Source organism: Clarias gariepinus, chromosome 9 (genome assembly GCF_024256425.1).
Source record: "Clarias gariepinus isolate MV-2021 ecotype Netherlands chromosome 9, CGAR_prim_01v2, whole genome shotgun sequence".
NCBI classification, from domain to species: Eukaryota; Metazoa; Chordata; class Actinopteri; order Siluriformes; family Clariidae; genus Clarias; species Clarias gariepinus.
The window spans coordinates 8,664,504-8,691,959 of NC_071108.1; the positions used below are offsets into that span (position 1 = coordinate 8,664,504).

A 27,456-nucleotide genomic window follows, 5' to 3' on the forward strand; every position below is an offset into this window, starting at 1 on the left:
TGACTGCACATCTCTTTTACCTCTCTCAGGTCAAGTTACACAGGGCACTCCTGAGTTCCCAGTAATCCTGACCTTTTTTGCCCTCCAGAAGTGCCTGATCCATCCTGATGCCCTATTTCAGGTTTTGAGTTTCATCACATGCAGACTGCTGCTAAGGATGTCCCCATATGGTCTGTACCGTATAACTGAACATAGTTCCACCTATTGTAATGTTCATAATTATGGCCTTGGATATCGCATGGTGACGACTTATGACTGTAGTCACTAAGGACTGAAATTGCTGTGAACAGTTTTGTTTCCCAGAGTCTCGATAAGCGAACAGCTGGTCAAAAACCTCAACAAAGTGGTTATAGCTTTATAGCTTTTAGTATGTAGTTATAGAGGGGTCACACTGTTTATGGTCACACTGTTTGGTATCACACGAATGACAGCGGGTTCACTTTTGAGTCTTGATGTTTCTTCCTTATCGTAAATGATGAACTTATAAATCTAAATAAATCATTTTTGCATTTTTTCGTACTGTAACTGGAATTTTTATTGCTGTACAATGTCACAAAGTGTTATATAAACAAAATGGACTTAAATTGAATTAAAATGTTTCATAAGCTTATTCCAAGAAACTTAGGGCATGAGGCAGGGAATACCCTGGATGGGGTGCCAATCCATCGCAGGGCACACACATGCAAACACTTATTTTACACACTATGGGTAATTTGGAAACAGCAGTTAGCCGGAATAAAACTTTGCAAAGAATCCCACTAAGCATGGGGAGAACATGTAAACTCCATGCACACAGACCCAAGGTGCGAATCAAACCCGAACCCTGGAGGTGCAAGGCAACAGTGCTAACCACTAGAATTTCTATAATTCTCCCTAATTTCTTATGAGAAAATTCAATTTGGTTTACGAGTGTTTTGGAATACGAGCCCACTCCCGGAACGAATTATGCTCTTCATCCAAGGCTCCACTGTAACTCTTTTCTATCTAACCACTTGAAATTATTTATTAACTACAGTAAAGCTAATAGGACATGTCTGTAGCTATGAGAGTGAGAAATGCAGAAATGCTGTCTGGCCTTGCTTATGCCTCCTGAGAGTTGAAGATGTTATTTGAAATCGTAATCCATCACACTCCTATCATGTATATAACACTGCCAGTGTTGTGTATATAACTAACCTGTATCCTGTCTGAATAATTATCCAGCAGAAGAACTCCAGAGCTGGTCACTTTTTTTGTCTCCACCATGGTTTTCAGATCTGCCAGTAAATTCATATGTTTCGACATGTCTGTCGCCAGAACCTGCACATGACCCAAAGGACACTCATTAAAAAGCCCTTCGGCTGTAATGACAGCACTAATAACGAGATAGAGTGCAGATAAATAGTGTGTGACTCACAATGTCGATGACCATCTTGCGTAGCGACTGTCTCTGTTTCTTGGTGAGGTTCTGGAAGATGTCACAGTTCTCCTCCTGCAGAAGCTTAAAGCCCACAGCCAGGTGATGGTTCTCCAACACAGACGAGTCGTTATACATAAGAGCCAGCTCGGAATCTGAGAAAAACAAACAAACATATAAACCATGACACATAAATGACACATTTTAGAAACATTTATGTTATCATCCAGTGTATGCGTATTTTGTAGCTCTCCCAAAAATAATGCAAATATGGGCATAACTTTTTTTTTTATTAACAGACAAACAGTACCAGGAAACACACTCTTATTCAGTGTTTTGTCTTTTTTTTTCAACTTTTTATTCTAATACTGAAGACATTGACATTATAACAGAACAAATATGGAATTATGTAGTCGACAAAAATGTGTTAAATAACCCAGAACAAAGTAATCTTCAAAGCAGCTACATTTAGCTTTGATGTCAGCTTGGCACTCTCATGGCGTTCTATCAGGCAGCCACATGGGGTCACCTGGAATGGTTTTCCAACAACCCTGAAGGAGTTCCCAGTGGTGTTGAGTACTTGTTGGCTGCCTTTCACTTACCTTCCAGTCCAACTTATCCCAAACCACCTCAGTTGGAATTAGATGGCGAGATTGTGTCTTTCTTGGTCAGGTCATCTAATACAGCACTTCATCACTCTCCTTCTTGAACAAACAGCTCTTACAACCTAGAGGCGTGTTTGAGTTCATTGTCCTGTTGGAAAAAATGATGGTTCCACCAGATGGCATGGCATTTCGCTACAAAATGCTGCGGTTGCCATGCCGGATACCAACAGTCACCAACAGTGTCACTGGCAAAGCACCCCCCCATGCTATCACACCTCCTTCATGCTTCACATTCAGGAACCAGCTGTTCACCTTCTCTACGTATATCTAACAAAGACATGGTGGTTAGAACCAAAAAATTCATATTTGGACCCATCTGACCAAAGGACAGTTTTCCACAGTTTCCCACATCTAATGTCCATTTGTTATGTTTTTTGGCCCAAGGAAATCTCTTCTGCTTGTTCTTCTTTGCTACAATTTAACCATAAAAGTCTGACTTCTGCAGTCTCCTCTGGACAGTGCATGTTGAAATACAGTATGTCTGCTGCTTGAACTTTAAAAAGCATTTAAGGGGCCTCTAATCTGAGGTGCTGTAAATCATCGCTTTCTGAGGCTGGTCATTCTAATAAACTTATCCTCTGCAACAGAGATAGTTCTTGGTCTTCATTTCATGGGATAGTCCTCATGAGAGCCAGTTTCCATGACTGCACTTGGGGATACATACAAAGTTCTTGTGATTTTTTGGATTGACCGACCTTTATTTCTTAAAGTAATGATGGACTGTCTTTTCTCTTCACTTAATTGAGTTTCTTGCCATAATATGGATTTGTATAGTAGTTGTAGTAGCACTAACAGATTGTCTGATGCACATTAAGAAGGTAAGAAATATCACAAATGAGCTCTTGATAAGACATCCTGTAAACTGGAAAACATTTGTAAATCTGATGAAGGAATATCACGGGGGTCCCAAGCTATCATCAAAGCTAAGTGTAGCTACTTTGGACAATCTGAAATACAAAACATATTATGGGTTGTTGGTTTTTTTTTTTTGCTATAAAAATCCACACGTATGTTCATAGTTTAGACGTCTTTTGTATTGATGTACAGAGAAAAACCACTAAAGGAGAACGTGCGCAAACACGTACATGTTGGTAGTGTAACTCTTCCTCTGTACAACGTTAATACTCAACATGTTCTCAAGCGATGACCACACCATCTTCGCCATCGTTGACCTTTACATAATAAAAGCTGCTAAGCTGAGTACAGTGCGTTGTGCTTGGCTCAGAGCAAAAGGACCCTGTGTAATGGCATAACACGTGAGACTTGTCACTCTCGTCAGCCATCTTCATCATGTTGGTCACGTGTACCGACAGCTGTTTGACTTAATGACACAGCTGGCGCACGTGAAAAACGAACTCATCTTAGAAGCTGCAATATTTCACACACTCTATGTAGGCCAAAAAAGGCATGGAACATTTGACAAAAGTGCAATTTTAGAGCGGTTATATTCTAAGAGCGGCAGCTTGGAGTCCATACTAGGTTTATTTTTAGAGGACAGAGGCAGAGACACAAATAGATAGTGGGTCATGGTGACAATATCTGGACTGATAAGCCTGTTCTCACTCTGTCAGCTTGATGCGCTGCGCTGCGGGCAGGGGACAGCATACAACTTACTAGTGTTAATGAGGAACTGGTTGGAGACGCCAGGATGATCGACATCATGTATTGCGCTGGCAAATATGGCAGCAAGAATCTCTAAATCTGTGAAAACAGCCTATTGAACGAAACAGAGAGAAGAGGAGAAGAAAAAAAAAAAGAGTTTGTTCACTTCACTAAAATGAAAAAATTACAAAAGAACACAACACAACCACATTTCGAAGACTAAGACAGAGAAATGCAACCAGCAGATAATCGGCACAATAGTGTGTTATTACAGCATAGTATAATGAAGCTACTTTAACCAACTCTAAGTGTGTGCACATGCACAGAAATAAGCGCTACCTTGCAAAACCTACTTAAGTAATCCGACAATAAAAAAATAAAAAAATCACTTGAGAAGGTTCACATGACATGACAGTTGGATTTCTTTTCATACACAATCTATTAACTGAAATGCTTTTTCCTTGTAGTTTTATTCTGTTCAATTGCGTGTGTATAGTATATATATGTTTTCAAGAATAGAAACGAGAAAGCAGCTTTCCAGATAATCCAGATTTCTATCCTTAAAATAACCCATCCTCTTCTTGGATAGTGCGATAATAAATTATTCCTCTTCTACAACTGTATACTTTAAAGTGAAACAGTTTACTAATTACTAATGGCTGGAACAACCTTCAGAATGATATTCTGATGAGACATAATGAGGACAGGACAGCGTTAAAGATTACAGAAGCTACTTACAAACAATTTGTCTGCATTGTATAATATTAGTAATAAATTCCACAACAGGTGGATTTACATGGACTCTAATATTCCACTAAGAATCAGATCCAATCAGAATAAAACTGCATCACGTACACACAGCGGTCGGAACAGTCTGACCCAATCTGGTCTGATCGGAATGAATTTTCAATCAGAATGACAAGGGTTTTGTACAGTAAACCACTCACAATCTGCTCAATAGGTAAATAATAGTCATGTAAACATGTCACCCGTTTTTTCTCTTAACAGATTCTTACTGCGGATGTTTGCCCTATAAGGAAGCACCATTAGGTGATATAATACATTTTTTGGGGACAAAAATTAAGCTTCCATTCCTGATCCACAAAGTCTTTGAGAACATCTCTCTTCCATCCGCTGGGACTCACTGATTGGCTGACCATTACACATGTAGTAAATCCTTTAATCAACCACAGATGAGACTGAATTTAGTGGAAAAAAATGGGAACCTTGTTCAAAAAATCTTGTTCTTCTGCTATATTTATAGCAGATCAAAAGCTTGGCGCATCTCCAAAAATATATATTCTGATTAAATGCTTTGTGGATTATTGGATCAGAGTCCCTGTAACCAGTTAAGTCTCTAATTAGAATGATTTCAATTCGATTTCAGATTGAGGAAATATTGTCCGTGTAAACCTAATTAGTGTTTCACATCATTGTAATCCATAATGACTTATATTATTTGCTTGTTTGGACTAAAGGTTACTGGCTGTTAATGAGTGGTACTCATGCCACTTTGTATGAAACCATTTACCTGAAAAATTTATTTTTTGCAAATTATACGTTATTCTATTCTTCGAGCAACATTGCTGTTCATACAAAGAGATGCTTTTTCCTAAAATCATCTGTTCCTTTTTCCACACATGCAATAAGGTAGAAAAACAAAAGATACCAGATAAGCATCATAAGTGTGCTAAGTAAACCAAGTGTGGAGTTATATTTTAGATACAATATAGATTTATTCAAATAAACGTAATCAATTTCCTGATTTTTTCTTTTTTATTTAAGCGTTTGGTGAATAACTGCTGCTGGAAACCCATTAAATAAGTCTTAACTTTCTTCATCTAAGTTGGTATCTTAAACCAGATGAACTGAAGCAGGGCTGGAGAGTGTTGTGTAGTACCTCGAGAGCAGGGCTGGAGAGCAGCACATGAGTGGACTGAGTCACATCGGCAGCATGGATGTTGTTGTGGTAGGCAACATCGCTATGGTAATGGTCTTCTAACGTCATCAGATACGTTATAAAAGTGTCGAGTGGAATTTTGAACGTTTTTAATAAGTCTCTTTCCTGTAACGTAGCAGACAGAGGGGAAAAAAAACATGAAGATGAACTAAAAAACTGAACCACAAGCAGTAACTATCGCCAATGCCAACTGAGAAACTCAAACAAATGAAACAACAAATAAAATAAAAGGTACACACCTGGAATATTGTGTGCATCATAACTGTTAAAGGCCTGTTGCCAGAGAACTCGGTGACTTTAAAAACATTAAGGCCCCATTTGTTCACATCTTCAAGCTCCTGCAATGGAAACACAACAAACGTGATGTTTTATACTTGTAGAGAAGAAAAACAAAAAAGTGAGCGCATCTGCTGATCTATTGTCGATAATTTCCTCAAATCCCTGAAGTAGACGGGATTATCCACTATTTTCCATACAGATTAAACAACACATGGATGGCCAACCCTGGTCCTCAAGACCAGAAGCCTGGATCAGGTGCTAAAGCTGATAGATACCCATTCACATTGTCTGGCCCACTCCTTCCTGCTTTCGATTGACTGAACACACCTGATCCAGGTACTTAGAAGTGAGTAACTAAAAAACATACATGGCTGCAGCTCTCAAGGGCTGAGGTTGGCCACCTATTTAAAAAAAAAAAAAAAAAAAAAACACCCCCAGTTGAGGAATGACAAAAATGATTAGTCTAAAGTAAGGTTTCATTCCACTAGACGCCACTGCATCCATCATTTTTCTGCCGAGTGGCACAGACACACACACCTTGGCCAGTGCTTCTTCTGTGTCGGTCTTGACTCCGAAGCGAGGGATGTTGGAATTCGTGAGGCTGGAACTGTGAGTGAGCTTCTTTACGCCGCTGATCTGGGACATCGGCCGCTTCTTCTTCTCCTTGTCCTTCTGTGACTGTGGAGACGGCATTTCCACTTCGTGCTGCTTGTCTGTGAAGGCACGCAAATATATGCGCATACACACACAAGTGTAAAAGTAAAGCTAAAAATAGCATATATTATTGTAAGCTTTGCTTGCTCCTTACACTATGGCTCACGGCATCATGACAAGGTTATGAACATGCGCATGACCCTAGTCACCACACTTACCTAAAAAAGTATTAGAGATGTACTCGGACACCTGGTTTCCAGAGCGGCTCATTTCGGACAGGTGGGTCAGCTCTCGGTTCAACATCCTCTTGAACTGTGATGGCACATGACACGCAGGGTTAAACATTGCCACATACACAGTTATTCCAAACATTTTCCACATGAACTACAAACTTATTTAAATTCCTATTGAAATGGCAGGTGAATTTTGATATGAATAAAACTGACATCTTATTAAATCACATGGAAAGGTATTTGTTGCTCCCAGTCCACCAAAAGCAAGATAAGGACCAAAACATAATCTTGTGCTGTTCTTATTTTCAAAGACTTGTTAGGCTCCAGATGGTCTGGATACTCAAGGCCGAGTTCCTCAGACGAGCCAAAACACAAGAAGATGGAATCTGCACTATCTCAGACGTAAAAAACAAAACAAATAAAAAAAACGAGGTCACAGTGACACGCTCCATCACGGGGTAGCAGGCCTTGTGTAAAAAAAAAAAAAAAAAAAACACGCAGCAATGCAAGACTACATGGGCACCAATAGAGAAAAGCAAAATAAAATGAACGACAGCTTCAAATAATTTTTAGGCACAGAGGAATGAGAACCATTACAAACAATTTACATGACAGGAAAAAAAAAAAAAACTGTGTGGGAAGTGCGATATAGAAATGGCAGCAGTGAGGACTCAGCTAGAGACTAGCAAGATAAACAACAACATTTGGTTGTTCATTTAGAATCATTATTTGAGAAACAACAGCAGTTGTGTGAAAAGCGAATAAAAAGGGCTCGAACATTTAAAACAGTACTGTACATACATAACAGGCGGCAATCAATCAATAAATCAGCTCGTTTACACATTCACCTTGCTTTCTGTCTGTGCTATACTTTTCATTTTCATAAGAAAACCTTTCAGGTCTGAGCTACTACTTCATACAGTATACTGTATACACACCATTTCAATTTACAGTGTAACACTGGGTCAAGATTCCTTTACACACCCGGGGATCTCTGTATCTTTTTTGTTATCATAAAAAAAAAAACTTTTATCTCAGAGGAACTAATTTACAGGAAAACGAACAAACCCTCTAATGCTGGGTATAAACGTTTCACTAAATTGATCAAATCAGTGTCTCACACATCCACATATCAGGACCATATAGTTCTGAGAGTGTCTCTGTCATAAAACAAACTTTGTCTCTCAAAAGGTACAAATTAATAGACAAAAGGGGGGAAAAACACTCAATTTATTCGTAACTCTCAGGGCCTGATGGTGGATCACGACTTCGGAGTAAATTCCAGTTCCTCTCCATGGATCTCGCTTTCATTCTTTTTTTTTTATGACGAGACTTAAAGATTTGGCCCGCTACATCTTTCCCTGACATTCCTTACTCTTTTCTGTAGCGCCTATTTTCCCTTATTTGTTACTCTCCTGAGTAATCACTGAATAACATGATTTAAAAAAGGTGTCGTACATTCACATCCCAACATAAGTAGCAGCAAGCGAGATTAATTCTCCATCAATAAATCAGTTTATTTAGCTGTATAAAATAATATATCCACACAGTATAAATGAATTATTAGTACATTATTATTCCCTTATCAATGCTTCTTGGGAAATTTAACCAGGTCGTGAGTCAGAAACACTGCAATCTACAATGTCTTATTATTAATATACTTATTTATTTTTTTATTATATGCATTTTGTTGATGTAAATATCAAGTTTTCATCTGTACAGTATTAAAATTGAATCAGAAGCAAAAACATGGACTACGATAAGCATCAGTGATGACATGCACATGCCTAAGTCACGACCGAAAGGACTGAAGGACTCAAATCTGATGAACTTAACGAGAATTCATTTCTATTGGTCCATCTGTTATGAAATGTTTATGCAGCTAGCGCTTGACGATGGTGTAAATACAAAGCAGAAAAAAAACAATCATCCGCGTTTGATATAACAAGTCTATAGAATCATTAGGAATTAAAAATAGATTCTTCTCATTATGAAACGACGTGTCAATGACCAGCTTACCTTTATGTATCCCCAAGAAACGGTAAGCAAGTAATTTGCCTCAGGCATTTTGAGAAGCAAGCTTGTCCGGATAATAGATAAAAATAGCACAGCTTAGCTGGAGAGATGAAAATTACAATAAAACAACAATTTGATCAACGCGTTGTGACTAGAATATTCCTTCTCGGGCGTCCACAACAAGCTAGAACAGCAGCACGGTCCAGACATTTCTCCAATCATCATGAAAACACAAGAATCCTGCATTCATCCCGTATACAGCTGGGCCGGATTCCAGGTAATACAGACAATCGTGTGAGCCGAAAGCATCTTTCTAAAGCACACAGTGAACTCAGAGATGCTCATGCCTGAGAGGCAGAGGACCCTCCGTCAACATCTTCCAAATAAGGCTCTGTTTCACACCATCATCATTCAGGTGAGAGCAGCTCAGGCTGCAGCCTCCGCTCGGCTCGGCTGCCAATCACGCACACTCCGAGTATGAGGCTGTGGAAGCTGCTCGAGCTTATTGGACAGGCTGAGGGCTATGCAAATCTGAGAGGCGGGATCTCTCTCTCTCGGTCCAGCCCTGTCCCTCTTCCCTGGAGCTGTGCAGCTCAAAGCGGAGCGCTCCAAGCAAACCCCATGATACCTGCTAATGAGCAAATGAACATGGAGTACTGGAGACGGTGCAATAGTGCGATGATGCTTTGTGTGTGTGTGTGTGTAAGTGTCAGTAATCAGCACGACAGAACTGAAACGTAGGTATTGTTTCATCCTAGGGTATTAAATATTCAGCGAGAGGAGGAAGATTCACAAGTCTCGCTCATGTGGGGAGTCAGAGAGCATATGTGAGAAGCTATTATGATGACGTCACTAAATGAGACTTGTTCTGTTCTGTGATAACACGAAGGCACTAGAAACAGAACTAGCTTGTCTCCATAAAGTCAGACGTGATGTTGGAGCTACAATTGGGAATTTGGAATTAAAATCAAAACAAAGCAAGGTTTTTTTTAATCCTCTTCAACTCAGATGTTATAATTAACTGACAATTACGATCATGTTTAGTTTAGATGCACAACTCCATAAACCTCATAAACAATTTAGAATTTGGACAGCTTTGCTTTTTCCTACTGTATGTAATCCAAAACCAGCAATTACATGCTCACTAGAGCCACAAATCCAGGACAGAGTGCTAATATCAGTGGCATTTTGTAATTTAAGTTTTTACTTAACATATTTAGGAATTGACCGCATATATCTGCAAATACTAATTACATTTACGTAATTAAATAAAGTAAATAAATTAAGTGAATGGGCTACAATAGCAGGAGGACACGTCAGGTTTCAATCTGGTCATCTAAGAACAGAAGAGTGAGGCTATCATGGGCATGGACCAGAATAAATAAATAGAATAATATAAACACTAATAATAAGAAAAATGCCTGGTCTTCTTTTAGTCTTAATTTTATAGCCTCGGGTTCTATTTTTTTGGCTAACACTAAATATATAAATAAGCCATAACACTGAAACCACTGAAAGGTGAAATAAATAACACTGATTTTCTCAACACAATGGCATCTACATAAATGGGATAGATATACAGTATGCTTTTCTCGAGCTACCCCTTATTTCTTTTTTATTTTGCCACCAAAGAGTCAGACTTTCCCGTATTTTTATGTAGTATTTAGGAATATTTCTCCCGGCTTCCTGAAGGACTTTGGTTCTCATTTTCAGTCTACTCCTTGTACCTGACCCGTCTCAGATTAATCTATTTTATTTGTTAAGCCACACAGTGACTTGGAAATCATTCAAGCAAATAGATATAAGATGAAGAAACAGGTGCGGAGTATGACAGATGATAAGGCCTGTGATTAGTGTACAGTACTGCTGATGCTGAACGCCGAGTGGCTGGAACAGACGAGAGGAGAAATGAGCTTGCTGCTGAGGTTGTTACATAAACAACCAGTTTTTAAATAGCTTATTTAGGCACTTTAAAGCATTAAAGTAAAGTAAAGCATTTCTTTCCACGTCTTAAACTTAATCCACATCATTTAATTTAATATGAAGAATAGTCAGTTCTCAAAGCATGAGTAAGGATTCGACTCTGACGAGGGCCAAAGTGTGATGGTGATTTCTTGTGGAGTGTTGCTGTGATGCACTTATTTCCTCCCCCAAAAATGGTCCAAGGAAGGAGAATTATGTAAGCACATACAGTATATTATTATAAATATAACAAGCTATTGAGTAAAGAAGACATTTGATATAGATAAAATGGAGTATATACAATGAACTGAAGTTCTTTCTGGAATTTTTTAAGATATCCCTTTATTTGTCCCACAGCAGGGAAATTTCAAAAGAGGAATGTAAGATACAAATAGATGGAAATGTTAAAGTTACCTAAAAAAAAGAAAAAATAATAATATTTTTTTTAAATAAGTGCTTTATCCTTTACGGTGGATGCAGAGCCTATCCTGGGATTGAAGTGGGAATAGGTTGTGATTCCATCACGGACATGTACCTACACCTATACATTCACACCTCAAATTCACACCTAGGGGCAACTTGTCAAAGTACTGATGAGCATGTTTTTTAGCATACGGGATGAAACTGGAAAACCCAGAGTCAACCCAGACAGACACAGGGAGTACATTTAAACCTTAGTGTGAACACTCTGGACTGAACCTGGAGCTCAAATCCATCATTACACTAACAGGAACCAATAGCAATTCAAGATTTAGCTTTAATCTTCACTCTCAAAACTACAAATATTGTTTTCATATGTTTCACTGTAGTTGCAGAACAATATGCTTCAAGAGGAATAACTAAATAAAAAAGCTGGATTTTGAGAGTTTAGAGATTATACTGTAAAAGCAAATCCTGTAATGATCGGCTACGGCCTTTCGGTGGTCCCAGAATAGTTCCTTCCAATAGTGTGGACAGTAAAGGAAGAGGATGAGCCGAACAGGGTGACGTGGGATTGTTTCACACTTCGGCTCCCTCGGAGATGGCAATAGAACGCTGCCTCATTTACAACTTTCCCGGAGCAGATGAGCCAGTCATAATCGGGCGGTGTGGGCTCATGCGGACAAGTGCATGTGTGTGTGTGTGTGTGTGTGTGTGTTGTTTCTATTGTCGAAATATCTGCAAGGTGTTAAAACACTCACTCTTGGTGGCGAAGGGGGGAAAAAAGAACCCACAAGTGAGCCAATTCTTAGCTGTGATTTCTCTGTAAATGTTTTTCCTGTAGACTGAGATCTAAATAGCAACTCTATTTTGAATGTGTGGCATTGATTTAAAAATAAACTCCATAAACAAGTCAAAGTCCAGAGATAGAGACTTTATGTAATAATGTCAATGAAATATTACTTTCCTAACGGAACGCTTTTCCACTGACAGGAAATGTGTATGGAATCTGTTTAGTATAAATGTCAGTGTCTAAAAGCCTGACTTCTATAGCGCACGTATACATGCTCATACACAATCTCTCTCTTTCTCTCTCTCTTACACTCACACACTACAGTCAACCCCACAAGTACTGACATTCTTAATGAGCGAAATGAATAAACATTATACACTATATGTTTATATTAACTTCTCTTTCTAATAAACAGCTTTGATTCTGTTTCTCTTATACAGTATGTGACAACATTTCTGATATCCTTAAAGAATATTTTAAATAACGCAAACAGTTATTCCATCTGTTAAATTAGCTTTCAGGCTTCAAGAATCTTTTCAGTGTCTTTGTTCATTATCTACTGTATTTCCATGGCATATAAATATGAGGCTGCACACATGCAAGTTTGCTTTTCATTCATCATAATGGAAAAAATCAAATATCAATTTATATAAAAATATAAATAAGCTTAAAAATTACAATTCCAAACTTACAATTAAAGCAATATTCCAAAATCTGGAACAGTAGACCATTACATCAAAATGAGGGAATCAATGAGGGAAAAGACCAAATCTCACAGCGCAACAGTTCAGCTGTTTCTTGAAGTTCGAACGAGAAGCATTTTGTTTTACCCCATGTCGCATCAATCATCCCACAACCATCCTGATGTAAAGGATAGTCCAAATCCAAACAAGAGTGCTTCTATATAGTAATTCATTTCATTCTTCTGCTAATTTAGTATACATGGTCATGGTGGACAGGGTGTCAATCCATCACATGGTATGTACATTAACGCACACCCACATGGGCAATTTGGGAACGCCAATTAACCTAATCTACATATCTTTGGACTGTGGGACTGGAGGAATTTCATGCACACAGACCTGAGACGAGAATCGAGACCTCAACCCTAAAGATGCGAGGCCACTGTGCTAACCACTACGTGGAGGGTATTATACATCAGTCACACATGCATAAGCCAAAAGTCACCCATGTATACACACAGTCTCTCCAAAAGTATTGGAACAACAACGTCAATGTTTTTGCTTTTACTATATATTGGAAACTTGTAATATTCAAAGATCAACATAAGACAAATTCCCTGATATTTACATCTAAAGAAGCTGTGTTAAACAACTCATAACATGACACCTTAAATAATAGAAAAACATATTAAACATTGCAGAGTCCTATATTAGAGTAAATAAGAATACATTACTGCACCATCAACACATAACTGCACCACATCAGATACCCAGTAACATCACGAAACTATTGCATTCTTCTTGTGATGCTCTTCCAGGGCTTGTACAGCAGCTTCTTTCCGTTGCATGCTTGATTTTTAGGGTTCTCTCGCTTCAGTTTCCTCTTCAGGAGAAGAAATGCTGCTCCTTTAGTTTAAGATCTAATGACTGACTCGGCAAGTCAATCCTTCATGGTAAGTCGTTCTAAAACCTTCCACTTTTCCTCCTGATGAAGTCTGTAGTTGTGTTGGCAGTGTTTTCGTCTTCTTGCTGCATGATTTCAACTTCCCCCCAATTAGACTGCATGTATGTCTCTGTAACCTGGCATTCGGAATGTTCTTCTGCTGCTCTCATCATGAGATCATCCATCATCAGTAAAGATTAGCTAGCCTGTCCTAGAAGCAGCCCATCCCATGAAAGCCTTATTATGAAGCTATCTCTACTGGGCCTGACCAAAAGGGTTTGTACGTTCAATGGAGATTAATTTTAGTTCCTTAACTTTTGCAGCTCCTCTTTATTTTTTTCTGAATGTCAGTTTAGCCTTCTGATCCTTCCTACTGATGAGTGGTTTGCCTCTTGTGGTCTATAACACTGCCCTCGAGTGGATTGTAAAATCTTCACCCCCGCCCTGTGGAGGATGCTGTTGATGTCACTGACAGTTGTTTTTAGGCTCTTAAAACGTATCGCCGTCCTGTTCGAGGTCTGCTCGTTAGTACACCAATGGTTTCTAGCTTTTTCAAGACTTTGCAAATTGTTGTTTTGTCTGAATATTCATATACATCATTAATTTTCAGTTAATTGCAAAACCAATGCTTTTACAAGGGACTGTACATATAGATGGTTATCAGATGCAAATCGACAACAATGTAAAGCTTTTTACTAAGTTGAGTCACCATCTTCAGTGCACAGACTCTTTCTAAAGACAATATTCCCTCAGGATATGTAAAGTTGTAGAACACACTGCTTCAAAATCTCCTATAGGTGGTCACCTCCTGTAACCGTGCCAATAATTCTTATTCAATAAGATGGCCTGTAAATACAACCTTTTGTGCAAAATAATGACTTTATGAACTAATCTCATAAATACACGGTAGCAACTAAACAGTTCAGGACTTTTCACAAATGCCACTCATGTCTACAGTTTCAAAGCAAACTCATTAATCCTAAGCTCTAGTTACTGTCTGTGGAGTTTCACATGTTCTTCACATGTTCTCCCCTGAGTTCCCAAAAACATGTCAGCTGGTTAAAAAAAAAAGCGGTGATAAATTACCTACAAAAGTGAATGTGTGTGTCCATGTTGCCCCACAACATCACACTTACATGTATTCCTGACTCAGGCTTTGTTCCGGGAATAAGCTCTGGATTCACAGCAACCCTGACTGGCATTAAATTTGATATAGAATATACGTGAATGAATGTATGAATGAATAAATACTGTAAATGAATGGAAACCTCTTACTAGGATCACAAAACACTCACCCTTTTGTATCCCACATTCCCCCACTGTTTATTGCTCAGAACAAAAAAAAAAAAAAAAACACTCTCAGTCCAGTACAGTATATACATTCCAACCCTCCATCATTACTGAATTAGTTAATATGGGCCCTAACAACATACATGTACATAACACACACATATGCATCCATTTAACTGGAAAATGCTAAATGCTCATGCAGTTTGTCACTTCCCAAACAGTATCTGATTGAAAAAAATAAAGCACCAATTAAAGCTGACACCGTTATCGGTACTGTATTGTATACTGGATTTATGTAGTGCTGCTGCTGCTGCTGGCGGGCTTGAGCAACAAAGCAACCCGACAGGCCTTGTGCGTTACCATGGATACGTGATGTGGGGGGGGGGGGGGTGGTACAGGCAGCCGAAGTGGAAACAACAAGACGTGAATGCTAGGTGTCCTTACACTAATGGGTGACCACTTCTGTAAGATACTTGCCCGTATATACAGTATGTGCACCATCGTTGGCATGATTAAACGCTGGGATTTGGAGCGGTGGTTTTGTGGCGCAGCTGACTGGCTCGGGCTGATTAGCATGCTGCATGTGTGCTTAAACCCTGATGGAGAGTGTGAGCATGCTCAGTGCAGCAGACAAGCGATTTTCGTTTCCCCTGTTGTAAACACTTCGAGCAAGGCTTGGGCTTACAGAAACAAGGGCTTCACTATGCGAAGTGGCACGACACAGATGAAAACACACACACGCAGGTAAACACTCACAGATGCAGCGACCAGGCCTTGAACTGATTGTGTGTGCTGTGGGGAAATGAGGTTACTGACAGGTAATAGTGGTGGGTCCAAAAAAATGTGGTGACCAGGCGACCGCCGTGCATTAGGAAGGTCACAAACCGGGCAGCGATCTGAACGTAAAGGATAATGTGACTGAACCTGTTAATGGTTTTATTGAGAGTCAGAGACATGAAAAACTCACAAGAACTGTTCTGTGACACCTGCAGCACTCTGTGGCATTAAAACCCATAACCAAAGCCAATTAAAGCCCAGCTGAAATAAAGCAAATAAAGCAACAAAGGTGCCAGGCTTACCTTGTTAGAGGCCATCTCGCTGACCGAGTGCCGGGTCTGCAGGGTCTCCAGCTGGTCTAGGCACCAGTCAAGCTCCTCCAGCGTCTCGGTGGCCAGCTTCTGGTAGGCCTCTTCTGCAGGGAGAGAGGGGAGTGAGGGGTCAGTTCTGAGGCCCTTCAGTGGACTAGCTGAGGCTCCCAGCAGAGGGCCCAAACGGCCATACAGCGTCATGGTGGGGTGTCCCGGCCGGACGCATGGGTGGTTCTTCATGCTGTGCTCAGACCCTCCACGGTGAACGTCAAGGCTCCCAATTTGAGCCAAAAAAAAAAAACAAGAAAAAAAAATCCCAAGTAAAAATATACAGAATATATCTCAGTCAGAATGGTAATCCTCAAGTGGCAAAGTGAAGCCACAGGACACGGTCGAATCTCATGAGGTGAAGGGAACAGTATATCCCTAAGGAAAACACAAAAAGGGGCCACACAAAGACATAGGGCAAAACTGATACACACATTCTCACACACACGCACGCACTCACTCACTCACACACACAGCGATGTATCCAGGGATCTAAGGTCCAACGTGCTGTTAAGCGCAGAGCGAGTGTCCCAATGCTGGAGTTGCTTGCTGCTTGTGAGCAGGCCCATCTCTGCCCAGCAGCTCCTGCTTCACATCCACAAGCTTTACATTCACAAGGACCAGCCCACGACAACGGCTAAAACATGATGTCTGAGCAAGACACACGGACGTACATCCATACATTCACACACACACAGTGTATGAAAGGCTGACACCAACAGATGAGCGGTCTCTTCTGTCTCTAGTCTTCCAGCTGCAATAAGGGATGAAGCATCAGAGACGAGGGGTGGGGGGGGGGGGGGGAAACGGAAAGTCTGTCAGCTGTGTGTGTGTGTGTCCTAGCACAGCGGATGCCCTGTGTGTGCGGGGGGCGGCCGTGGCGCGTCGCTAGCCGAACGTGAGCAGAGCTTCCCTCTAAAACAGGAGCCTGAAGGCTGCCAGTGCTGCGCCGTGGAAGGAGAGAGCAAGCTGAAACCAAACTATGGCTTGGAGTCTACAGGATTCCGTGAGGAGGGAACGGGAGGAGGAATCTGCTGCGTACAGTACAGAGGATAGCGTCCTATAATCATGTCCAGATAATTAAAACCGAACCCATCTTCTCTAAACATAATGCAGTAAGAATGAAGAACACACCCTAGGTGTTTCAGTTTCAAATGTGGATTCATGGTAAGGAGAATTCTGCACACATGACTGAACAGACAATCCTAATTAATTTTATTTTAAAAAGAATCAGAAAAATGTAATCTAATTAGTTAGCTACAGTATGCAGTATATGGTCTTGGGACTGACGAGTATAGCACATGTTCACTGATCTAACAAAGCTCAGATTATCCCCGTCACTTTCTTTCCTTCCTTTCTTTTTGTCTCTCTCTCTCTCTCTGTTACGCAGGACTGGGGTGCCACAATCTGAAAGGGACTGCACTGACGTCAATGGCATTCTTCTCATGCTTAGTGCGACACCAGACACCAGCGCGAGCGAGGCCACTGGCTCCGTGGACAGCACGGCCGCTACTATATTCAGGACTGGATCACGACAATCCGGATCAGGGACTCTGAATATACCGCACTACTGGCTCAGAGTTCATCAAGGTAACGACACCAAAGCTGCTCAGAAATGAGATTTCATTCAATTTCCCTGAAACACAGTGTGGCACCTGACGTTTTTGCTAATGTCCTTAAGCAGGAGTTTAGTTCAGATAGACTTTCTTGCTGGTAGCTCTGGTGTAAAACTAAGGGAGCATGTACTGGAATCGAACATTTCCTCTTCATTTGTCCATGTTCAGTCAGAACAAGAGAAAAATTGCGGTAACTACTCGACTTTTTTTTTTGGGGTCTAGACAGAATAATGTGTCACTAACAACTTAAACACTTCTTTCTAACAAATCTAACGAAGTACGTCTAACTACTTAACTGCAGGGCACACACTCGTTCACACACTGTGGGCAATTTGGGAACGGCAGTTAACTTAATCTGCATGTCTTTGGACTGTGGGAGGAACCCACCAAGCACTTGGAGAACAGGCCGACTCCACACACACACACACACACACAGATCTGAGGCGGGAATCCAACCCATGACCTTGGAGCTGTAACTAACCACTACGTCACTGTACCACCTGATAATAATAGTTTAGACTTTTTTCCCTTACATAATATATATATATATATATATATATAGAGAGAGAGAGAGAGATCCATACATTTTTATTTCTGTAAAGCTGCATTGAGACAATTCCCATTGTTTAACGCAATACACAAATAAAAGTCATTTGAACTGAACGAATAACATATCTGGTTATGCATTTTGCAATCTGATAGTCATATATATATTTTTTTCAAAGGAACAATTTTCCTAAAGCCAACTGTCCTCAGGTGGACACAGTCGGACTCGGATCATGACACCCCTGACCTAATCGTTGTGCTCATACAAGCAGAGAATGCTGAGATTCGATTGTTGCTCGATGCATATTCAACCAGATATCGGTCATCATCTTTACTCCAGGATCCTATTTTAAATGTGCTATAAATAGCCTTAGGAACATGAGCTAATCAATACAATGCCAGGTCCGTCATAAATCGATGAGTCCATCAGTCAGTGAAGAGGCGTTTCTTATCACTGCCTCTGTCTGGCTTCTGGTGTCGGAGAGATTTTACAGCAGTTACTTTAGGGGTATGTCCAAAAATAGGCACTTTTATTGCTTTTAAGAAAGTTGTTGATCGATTATTGCCAGATATCAAGGGTAATACCTGCTTCAACACTCGCTTGTAATCCATTAGGATATTTATCCCACTCCTGGTGCATTAATGGCATGACCCTTCACTTATATATTTGACGTAGCTGAGTGAGTCTCATACCGAATATAAAAACGGCTTTAGACTAAAATCACAGTTTCTCTTTACAGAAATCCTCAAAACTAGCCCACAATCATTGGATTTTAAATAATTAATAATAATAATAAAAAATAATATTTTTAAATTATTTTCCATTTTCAAGTGAAATTCAGGATCATTAAAAAATATATCTTTAACTATTATTGATCAATTTCTTTACATCTTGATGTTTTTATACAGATCTACATATATTTACTTTTAGTTAGATTTCTTTTCTAGACAAGTTGATTTGCGCTGGTTGTATCTGCTCTTTATTTGAAATACATTAAAACACCGCAGTCTGTGCATCATCACTCACTCAATCACTTCCTGACAGTGATGTCAATGTCGTACAGGGAAAATCAAAACCGGACAATTAAGGGATAATTTTTGGGAAATTCGAGTTGTACATAATTCTAATTTTTAGATATTTTATTTCAATTTACAATAAATTATGCTTACATAAACAATCATTGCCCTTAACCTTAAAATATCAACATCTTTTTAGTTTATATTGGTTAAAATAAATCAAATAAGCTAAATAAATCACCTATGTTAACCTATATTTATTCCATTTGTGAGTAAAAACTGTTCTCAACTAGTCTACTAATCTCTTAAGTATTTTTTTTTCCAAATGCTTAAATGGAAATAACTAAAAGATCCGAATATATTTGGGTCATCTTACTCATTCTCTAAATCGCTCGTCCTGTACAGTGTTGTGGGAGGCCTGGAGCCAATCCCAGGGGATCCGGGACACGAGGCAGAGTGCACTTGGGACTGGGTGCTCATCCATCACATAGCACACACACACACACACACACACACACTACAGGGAATTTGGTTACACCAAATAACCTACTCAGCATGTATTTTGGACTGTGGGAGGAAACCAGATCACCCAGAAGAAACCCACTAAGCACGGGGAGAACATGCAAACTCCAGGCACACAGACCTCAGGCAGGAATCGAACCCTTAATCTCTGCATAACTCCATTAATACACTTAATCTCTGCATAACTCCATGATGGTAAGTTAATACTTACTAAAGCAGTAAATAATGTAATTTCCTAGTACTGCAGAATTCTCGTAAAGGGTTGATTAATTTTCAATAACGGCAGCCTCTACAATAGTTCTGGCTGCATGTCAAATCTCACGTTTCTATTTAGGTGCTTGTACTAATATCGTATCGTTTCCACAGTAACAGCTCATTTACAGTGCCTTAAATAGCAGACAGATTTATTGTCTTATAACAAAACCAGCGAGTATTGACCTTGCTGTGACAAATATTTCTTTAAGAAAAATTTTTCTTTTTTAGAATAGAGGGAGACACCGGCGTCAGTGCATTAACTGGAAAATGGTTTGTAAAACACCTTCCTGTTGTTGGTTTAATTTCCCATAACAAGGAAATGCCTGTCATGCTTTATTCGTTAATGTAATCCACAGATTATGAATGTTTTTTTCCTCCCTTTGGTTTTAGAACGCATTTTTTATACCGTAATAAGCGTGGTATTAAAGTGCTTTTCCAGCAGCAGCAGCAGGATTATTCTCAGTTTTACAAAGAGTTGAATGAAGAAAGTCCAAGCAGTGAGAAGAAAAGTGTGAAATGCTGTAGCACCAGGTGACACGGAGTGCTGTCATAAGGAGAGCATGCAGGTGTGATAAACTTTGGGTGGCCCTGCTGTATTCATACTAAGAACGTTGTGCTTTCACACTTCCTCTTGAATTAAAGTTTCAGACGACACATCTGGCCAGGAAACCATGCATGCTATTCATCATCACAGCAGATTTGTTTTTGCGAATTTCTTACAGACGCACACATGCAGGCAGGAAACATGACATCTTAAAAGAATGGTTGAAGATACCGCACCTGTGTATGTGGTCTTTGTGATGGGAGGAGGGTTACACATAGGTGATCTCCTGATGGAAAGAAATGGCACATGTAAGAGGGTGCAACAGACCAAAAAACACAACAACAACAACAACAACAAAACACTTCATGGCTGAACATTAAATTCTACAAATCAGGAAAACTCTAAGCTGCTTCTTGTTTGCACTAATATCAGTTTATGTGAGGAAAGCGCTTCAAGAGAGTCAAAGTTCCTAAAGCTTTGTTTATCGGAGTGATGTGCTAACAATGAGGAACTTGCTCCAAGGCGGCAACTTTGGTATAAATATTTTTCCTTCCACATTTCATCTATTGAGTCATTATCAAAAGTTCAAGTGGAATCACTGTTATATTTATTCTGGCACAAAAAAGCAGTAGATCTGGTTAATCCAGGAATGGGGTGTAGTTAATAAATCAATGAGGTGTCTGCTTGCTTACTTATTGGAGGTTCTTTCTTGCTGCACATTTGTCAGTGCTGAAAAATTATTCCGTACAGTTCTTAAGCTAGCCAGGACCTGATGGGAAGAACATGACGAAACATGATGCAAGTATTCAAAGTACATGCATACTGTACTGTACATAGTTAAAAGATACAAAAAACACACTATTATTAACCTTTCAGCCAACTTTAAGTTTGAAGAAATAATAACATTCAGCAGTTATTAATGTGCAGGAGTAGACTTCTGAGCTAAATTCAGACTGGAGATTGAAAAAAAAGAGAGGAAAATCCCTAAAACAGCATACGGCATTGACTTACCTGTGCAAAAGGAGTAACAATCATGTCATCTCCATGTCTACAAGGTGAAAAAAGGGTTTCATAAGTAAATAGCAGTTTACACCAACAAACATTTTTATCCAATAATTGCTGTAAGATCCAGTGTTTTAAATGGAAAAGGTTGATATTCCATTGAAATAACGACAGAATCAAACAAATCCTACGCACTATACAGCTTGGGTTCTCAAACATTTCACAGCCAGGGATAGGACTTTATTACTAGTAAGCATAATATTCAAATATGAGCTCCTATTTACATGTGCACAACAATGTTCAGGTTATTTCCTGGAGATATTTATTCCTGAGGCTTATACCGTACATCATGTTATTTACACGTTTGGATCAAGCGCATTTCATTTAAGGTAAATACTTATTATTTGGGACCCACCGCTATATGGGACGCACTATATCACCATGCTGAGTATCTTTAGCATTTCCACTTACATGTCGCTAGCGATGGAGGAGTTTCTCGACATGGACTTTGGCGAGAGGTCATAGTCACTGTCGGAGCGGTACAGAAATGACTCCCTCCTCTGGCTGTGCACGAAGTTGGCCTGCAGGATGAGACCCGACCCGGGGCTGGCCATCGGGTCCAATGGGCTGCGTCCTGACGATGTGCCATTATCCACGTCGAAACTGTGAAAACACATCGGAGATAGACTTTAAATAAAGATCTTTGGTTTGCATAAAAATTCTTAACATGCATTGTTTGTCTTGAGAAGTGCAATAGGGAGGAAGAAGGGCCGGTAATAAAGTGACTACTTGTAGCTGCATTAATGTACAGTAAGTGTGGACAAAGATTCACTGACAGAATGTACCAGTAACAGCCTGTCCTGTTGAGTTTTATTCCTTACATAACCTACCAGGAAGCAAAACAAACAAAAAACTGCATGTCATGGGAAAAATAAATAAATCATGCATTCTTCTTTGCTCATACTTTATGCTCCAAATAAACCCACTGGTTTTGCTATGGGATTGAGATCTGGTGACTTTGCAGGGCTGTTTGTCATTGAGGAATGCGAGTGTGTCAGTGGAGTGTTTGGATAAGAGACACAAAAGGCAACCTCAGACTCTGGCTAACAAACCCATGACCCTGTGTGAAGTCAAGTTCCATCCATCCAGGTGTCGTCATCGCCAATACGCAGATAGAATAACAATTAGTTGCTAACAACACGTACGGTGTTTTGTTTTCACTACCGGCGATTGTGAAGAAACAGCAGCGTCACTGCCAAAGTGTGGAGTCTCAATAATGATGTTAAATAAACCGGTCAATGCACAGGCGAGTTAATGATACTGTACCTTCACAGGCCTAAAAATAAAATCCAGAGTCCACTCTGTCAGAGTAAAAATTCAGTCTACCGTGCCCTCTGAAAAAGACTGGTCTCAAGACCGAGACTACTTGAGGCAACCTCCGAGCCTGAGCAACAACTCGTGATCCTGTTTGAGGCCAAGATCCGTCCTTCCGGGTGTTGTCATTGTACAATACGCCGATACAATAACAATTAGTGGATGCAACACGTACAGTGTGTTCACAATAGCATATTTCAATATTGTGAATTCGGTTGCGATGATACAGCAGATGATGAATTATTAGTAAAGTCATGACCGAGACAAGAGTTAATTCCAAGACCCGGCCAGTGCACCACATATTTACAGTAAAATGCGGGACATAGCAAACTCGTCTGAAATTTCCACGTTCTCATAAACCACTGGCAGAAAACAAATGACTGTCGTTCCTCTTCATCCCTCTTATTCAGTTTTACCATGAGAAATGTCTTGATAAAATAATCAAAAGACATCCCAGAGGTCAATATTATGTGTGGGAATTTTCCCCTTGTTTTCTATAAGCGAACAGATACAAACAGACACTAAGGAGCTGAAACTTTGAATAAACCATCTTTATCCAGCATTTCTGTTTTATCTTCGACTCAACAATGAGGTTTTTGTGCACGCATCACGTTTTCTCGGTGACTTTTGCCTTCCCCTAGACACCATTATTAAATACGGAAAGTCTCAATCTGTAATTCAGTAAGTTTTCTTAAACAATATTATTTTTTTTGTTATTTTTTAAACCATGCTGTGCATGTGTGCAATGTGCTTACCACATATTCAACATTTATACCTGAGATATACTGAAGTGGACTATTTCACAAAAACTAAATCATAATAGAAGAGCTATAACAAATGTACGTAAAACGTCAGTTCTCAGGAAGAATCATCGACAGCATGAGCTACAGATAAGTGTTTTCTCCACGGTACAGATTTGCGTTAGATAAATGTGTTGGCTTAAAAGCAGTATGATCATCTCCGCATTTATATATTTTTAAAAAACTATTTATAAAACCTGTTAGAGATCCAATGAGGTGCAGTGGCAAAACACTCTGTATACTTTAAGTCCAAGTTCGAGCACAAGAAAGCTTAAGTCACTAAACACCACCAAAACATGGCCTCAAAAATTACACCAATAAACGATGAGTAGAATTTAGTTGCATTTCAAAAAAATGAGCGATTGTAACATTCTGAGACCTAAACATGCATGACTGGCTCTCATTGTAATGGCCGTCTGACAGCACCTTCAGTGCCTAATCGTGGAGTTACAGGATGATGTTAACAAATACATCAGTCACAAGCAATTCAGTAATACCTTCACAGCTGTAGTGATCAATCGAGAAAAGACAGGTCTCACAGATAGATAGATAGATGGATGGATGGATGGATGGATGGATAGATAGATAGATAGATAGATAGATAGATAGATAGATAGATAGATAGATAGATAGATAGATAGATAGATAGATAGAAGGTATGCAGAGGTAGGTCTTGCTTTTGGTCTTGCTTTCCTGGGAAGGTCTTCATAAGGACATGAGGATGACAATACTGTTCTTGCAAGAACTTAATCATTAGAATGTTTACTCGATTACCTACGTAATGCCACAAGTGTTATTTCATAGTTTTGAAATTTTCAGTATTGTTTTAGCATGGAGAAAAAAAATCCAAACACTTGATCTTGAGCTGTGTCCAAACTTTTGACGCTTTAATATTTCAAACAATTAAGCATTAAGCAGCAGTGTGGCTAAGGAGTTTTTTTTTTTTTTATCAGGAAGTAAACATCTAAAGAAATAAAAACTGTATCCTGTCTATTTCCTCTTCATTTAATATTGATAAAATAGAAACTTAAATTGGTTACTTATGTCCATATAAACAAAACATTCAATTTTGATTTATGTAATTATAGTATTAAAATATTTTATCATTTTAAGTTTTATTAATAAATATATTTTGAGTCAGATTTTTTAAAACAATATAAAACCAACTCTATATATATATATATATATATATATATATATATATATATACACACACACATACATACACACACACACACAAGTCTTGGACAACATATTATATGATGTACCAATTTTGTTATATATGTTTATGATGTCTGCATAATTATGTACAAATCATTCAGTATTTCCCTATATAACTTAAAAATGATGACTTTCTATTTTAATTAAAATAGCGTACATTAGGTTTTTTGTTTCCATCTGAAAACTGGTCTGTCTTGTACTATATTTATTTCTTTACAGCCATGCATATATTCTCCTGTAATGTTATTTATTTATGAATTTTTAAGTTATATATGAAATTAATGAATGATTTTGCTCATAATGCAGAAATGATAAACATATATAACTAAATTGGTACAGCATATAATATGGTGTCTAAGACTTTCGCACAGTACGGTACTGTATATATATATATATGTATATATATATAAAAAACCGCTGCTCTGGCTTTCTCAAAAGCAGTCACGAACATGCCACATGCAGTACACTTGGGGGACAATAACACTATTGACATTCTCAGTGATAAATAATTAAAAGGGTTATCACTGCTCCAGTGAAGTTCCTGTGTAATCAAACACTGCAGGACATGTCAGACCTGTGAAGTTTACTGCTTTTTAATAGTTGGGCTTATCTTCCTAAGACGCACTTCCTCGTAACCGGTGCTCGTCTCCTTGGTAACCAGCTGTACCGGAGCTACCTGGGCTGACCCAGAACACCCAGAGAGCATTAGTACAATCCCAAAGCTCCTGGGATTCCCTCTGGCTTGACGTAGAGCGTGATGTGGCAGGACGTCTCTCCGTCTTTCGCTTACCTCATTGGCAGACCTCAGGCCTGTAGTCACCGTGATTACACAAACGGGCGCAGTTCAGGCTACTGTTGGATAATACTGACTAATCCGCTCAGTCGGATGTGTTGAGACACAGCAAAACAATGGGCCTGAGTGCTGAGAGAACAAAAATGTGGTCACGTGCAGGGGTCCTCTGTGGACGTCACTACTACGGGGATGACGGCAGGCTTAACGAGCGGTACGACTGAGCTCAGTGAAAAATTCGCTAAAAACAATTAAGCTTAAGTCTACTATGAGGCATGCAGCAGAGACTTATCTGCTTACACAACCACATCCTTCTGCATGCGTTATGCCTGAGCTGGCGCTGGTTGTTCTTCTTCAATGAGCAGTGTTTATGGAATTGCTTTAGCAGTAAAATGAAACGTACATGTTCAGGCAAGAGGTTCTTAGTACCTGAAGTTTGCTCCTGCGTTATACCGAAGAAAAGCTAAAATAAAAAGTGGATTGCTACAATAGAAGTAATCTGGATGACAACATAGTTCTGATTTAGTTTTGTGTCCTTTTTGGCGGAAACAGACTGATCATTTATTAAACAATTAACGTACCGATGGCATTACTTTCTAGGCCCTATTGTTGCCTTTGCGGCAAGTGTGACAGGGGTTGCATTGCTAAACTGGCATCCATTAGCTTTCTTGACTTGTGTTGTACAAACACACATTTCTATTTACCCTGCATATCCCTGAGACCCCAGAGAGCCTTTACCAGCTACAAAAACATACTGAACATAGTTTTGTCAGACTGATATTTAATGACTGATCTGCCAGTAAACAACAATTTTGGAATCATACTGTGCTCCAGAAACTCCTTATAAAGATTTATGCATAACTTCTGTTTAAGGGCTTAGAGAACCTAAATCTAAAACAGAAGTACATTTAGATGTGTCTGGATGTGAGAGTAAAGCTGACTTTCTTTTACACACACATATTTTTTCAGATAGTTTTTCAGATAAAATACAAAACCTTTACTTTTTTTTTATTCAATGCATTTATTTTTCATTCTAACATTGGGGTCTCTAGCGCCCCAAATAACAAAGCAGTAAAGTCGATATAAAAAGCTGACTTTGCTGTACAGTATATGCTGTAAAAGTACAGTAAATTCATACGATTCACATACTGATGACAAAAGTGGTATAGAAGACAGACATGAAATTAGGTCTATATCACAAATCTGTGGTGATGTAACCTGAGAATGCATGTGTGATATTTTTATTTCAATAAAACAGTCTATATAACATTATAACCCTATATAATCTTTTATACAACCATTCCATGAGAAGGACAGCACTGGGATGTTTGTCCTAAGGACTGTTAACTGTCCTTCAACAGCTTTAACGCTACACTATATAGAACTATAGATTCAGATAACTGATTAAATTAAAAAAGCTAATTATTATTAGTTGATGTTTGTAGAACTGGTGTACAAAATGTATCAGCTGTTCTGATATTCAGTACAACAGCACCTTCTCTCGTGTGATATTGCTAAATTATACCACAGGGCTGCCGAACTCTCAAGCCTGACTTATTAGACCGTGTTGAGTCATTTTCTATCACAGTAATCCTTCACAAACTGCTGTGATGTAAGACGAACAAAATCCTTTAAGTTATGCTCTTACTAAATGATAACTTTACTTTGGGGTTGATACTGTATGCAGCACACTTCCCTGTTGCCTGTTATGTTCAATTCCTTATAATCATACAAAAA

At 39.2% G+C, this 27,456-nt stretch overlaps 1 protein-coding gene across 1 annotated transcript in view; it reads right to left on the reverse strand.

Annotated features, from left to right (window-relative positions):
- Nucleotides 1-27,456, reverse strand: part of pde4d (phosphodiesterase 4D, cAMP-specific) — a gene marked incomplete at its 3' end in the record, with an annotated part of 34,699 nt that overhangs the window by 1,297 nt on the left and 5,946 nt on the right. The window contains exons 2-13 of the mRNA XM_053504516.1: nt 22,006-22,197; nt 21,544-21,580; nt 21,225-21,301; nt 20,769-20,818; nt 15,976-16,088; nt 6,775-6,868; nt 6,440-6,615; nt 5,863-5,961; nt 5,564-5,728; nt 3,676-3,775; nt 1,397-1,551; nt 1,177-1,299 (exon numbers count right to left, since the gene is read on the reverse strand). Of these exons, the coding sequence (XP_053360491.1) occupies nt 1,177-1,299; nt 1,397-1,551; nt 3,676-3,775; nt 5,564-5,728; nt 5,863-5,961; nt 6,440-6,615; nt 6,775-6,868; nt 15,976-16,088; nt 20,769-20,818; nt 21,225-21,301; nt 21,544-21,580; nt 22,006-22,197 (1,381 nt within the window). The remainder of the gene's footprint in view (nt 1-1,176; nt 1,300-1,396; nt 1,552-3,675; nt 3,776-5,563; nt 5,729-5,862; nt 5,962-6,439; nt 6,616-6,774; nt 6,869-15,975; nt 16,089-20,768; nt 20,819-21,224; nt 21,302-21,543; nt 21,581-22,005; nt 22,198-27,456) is intronic.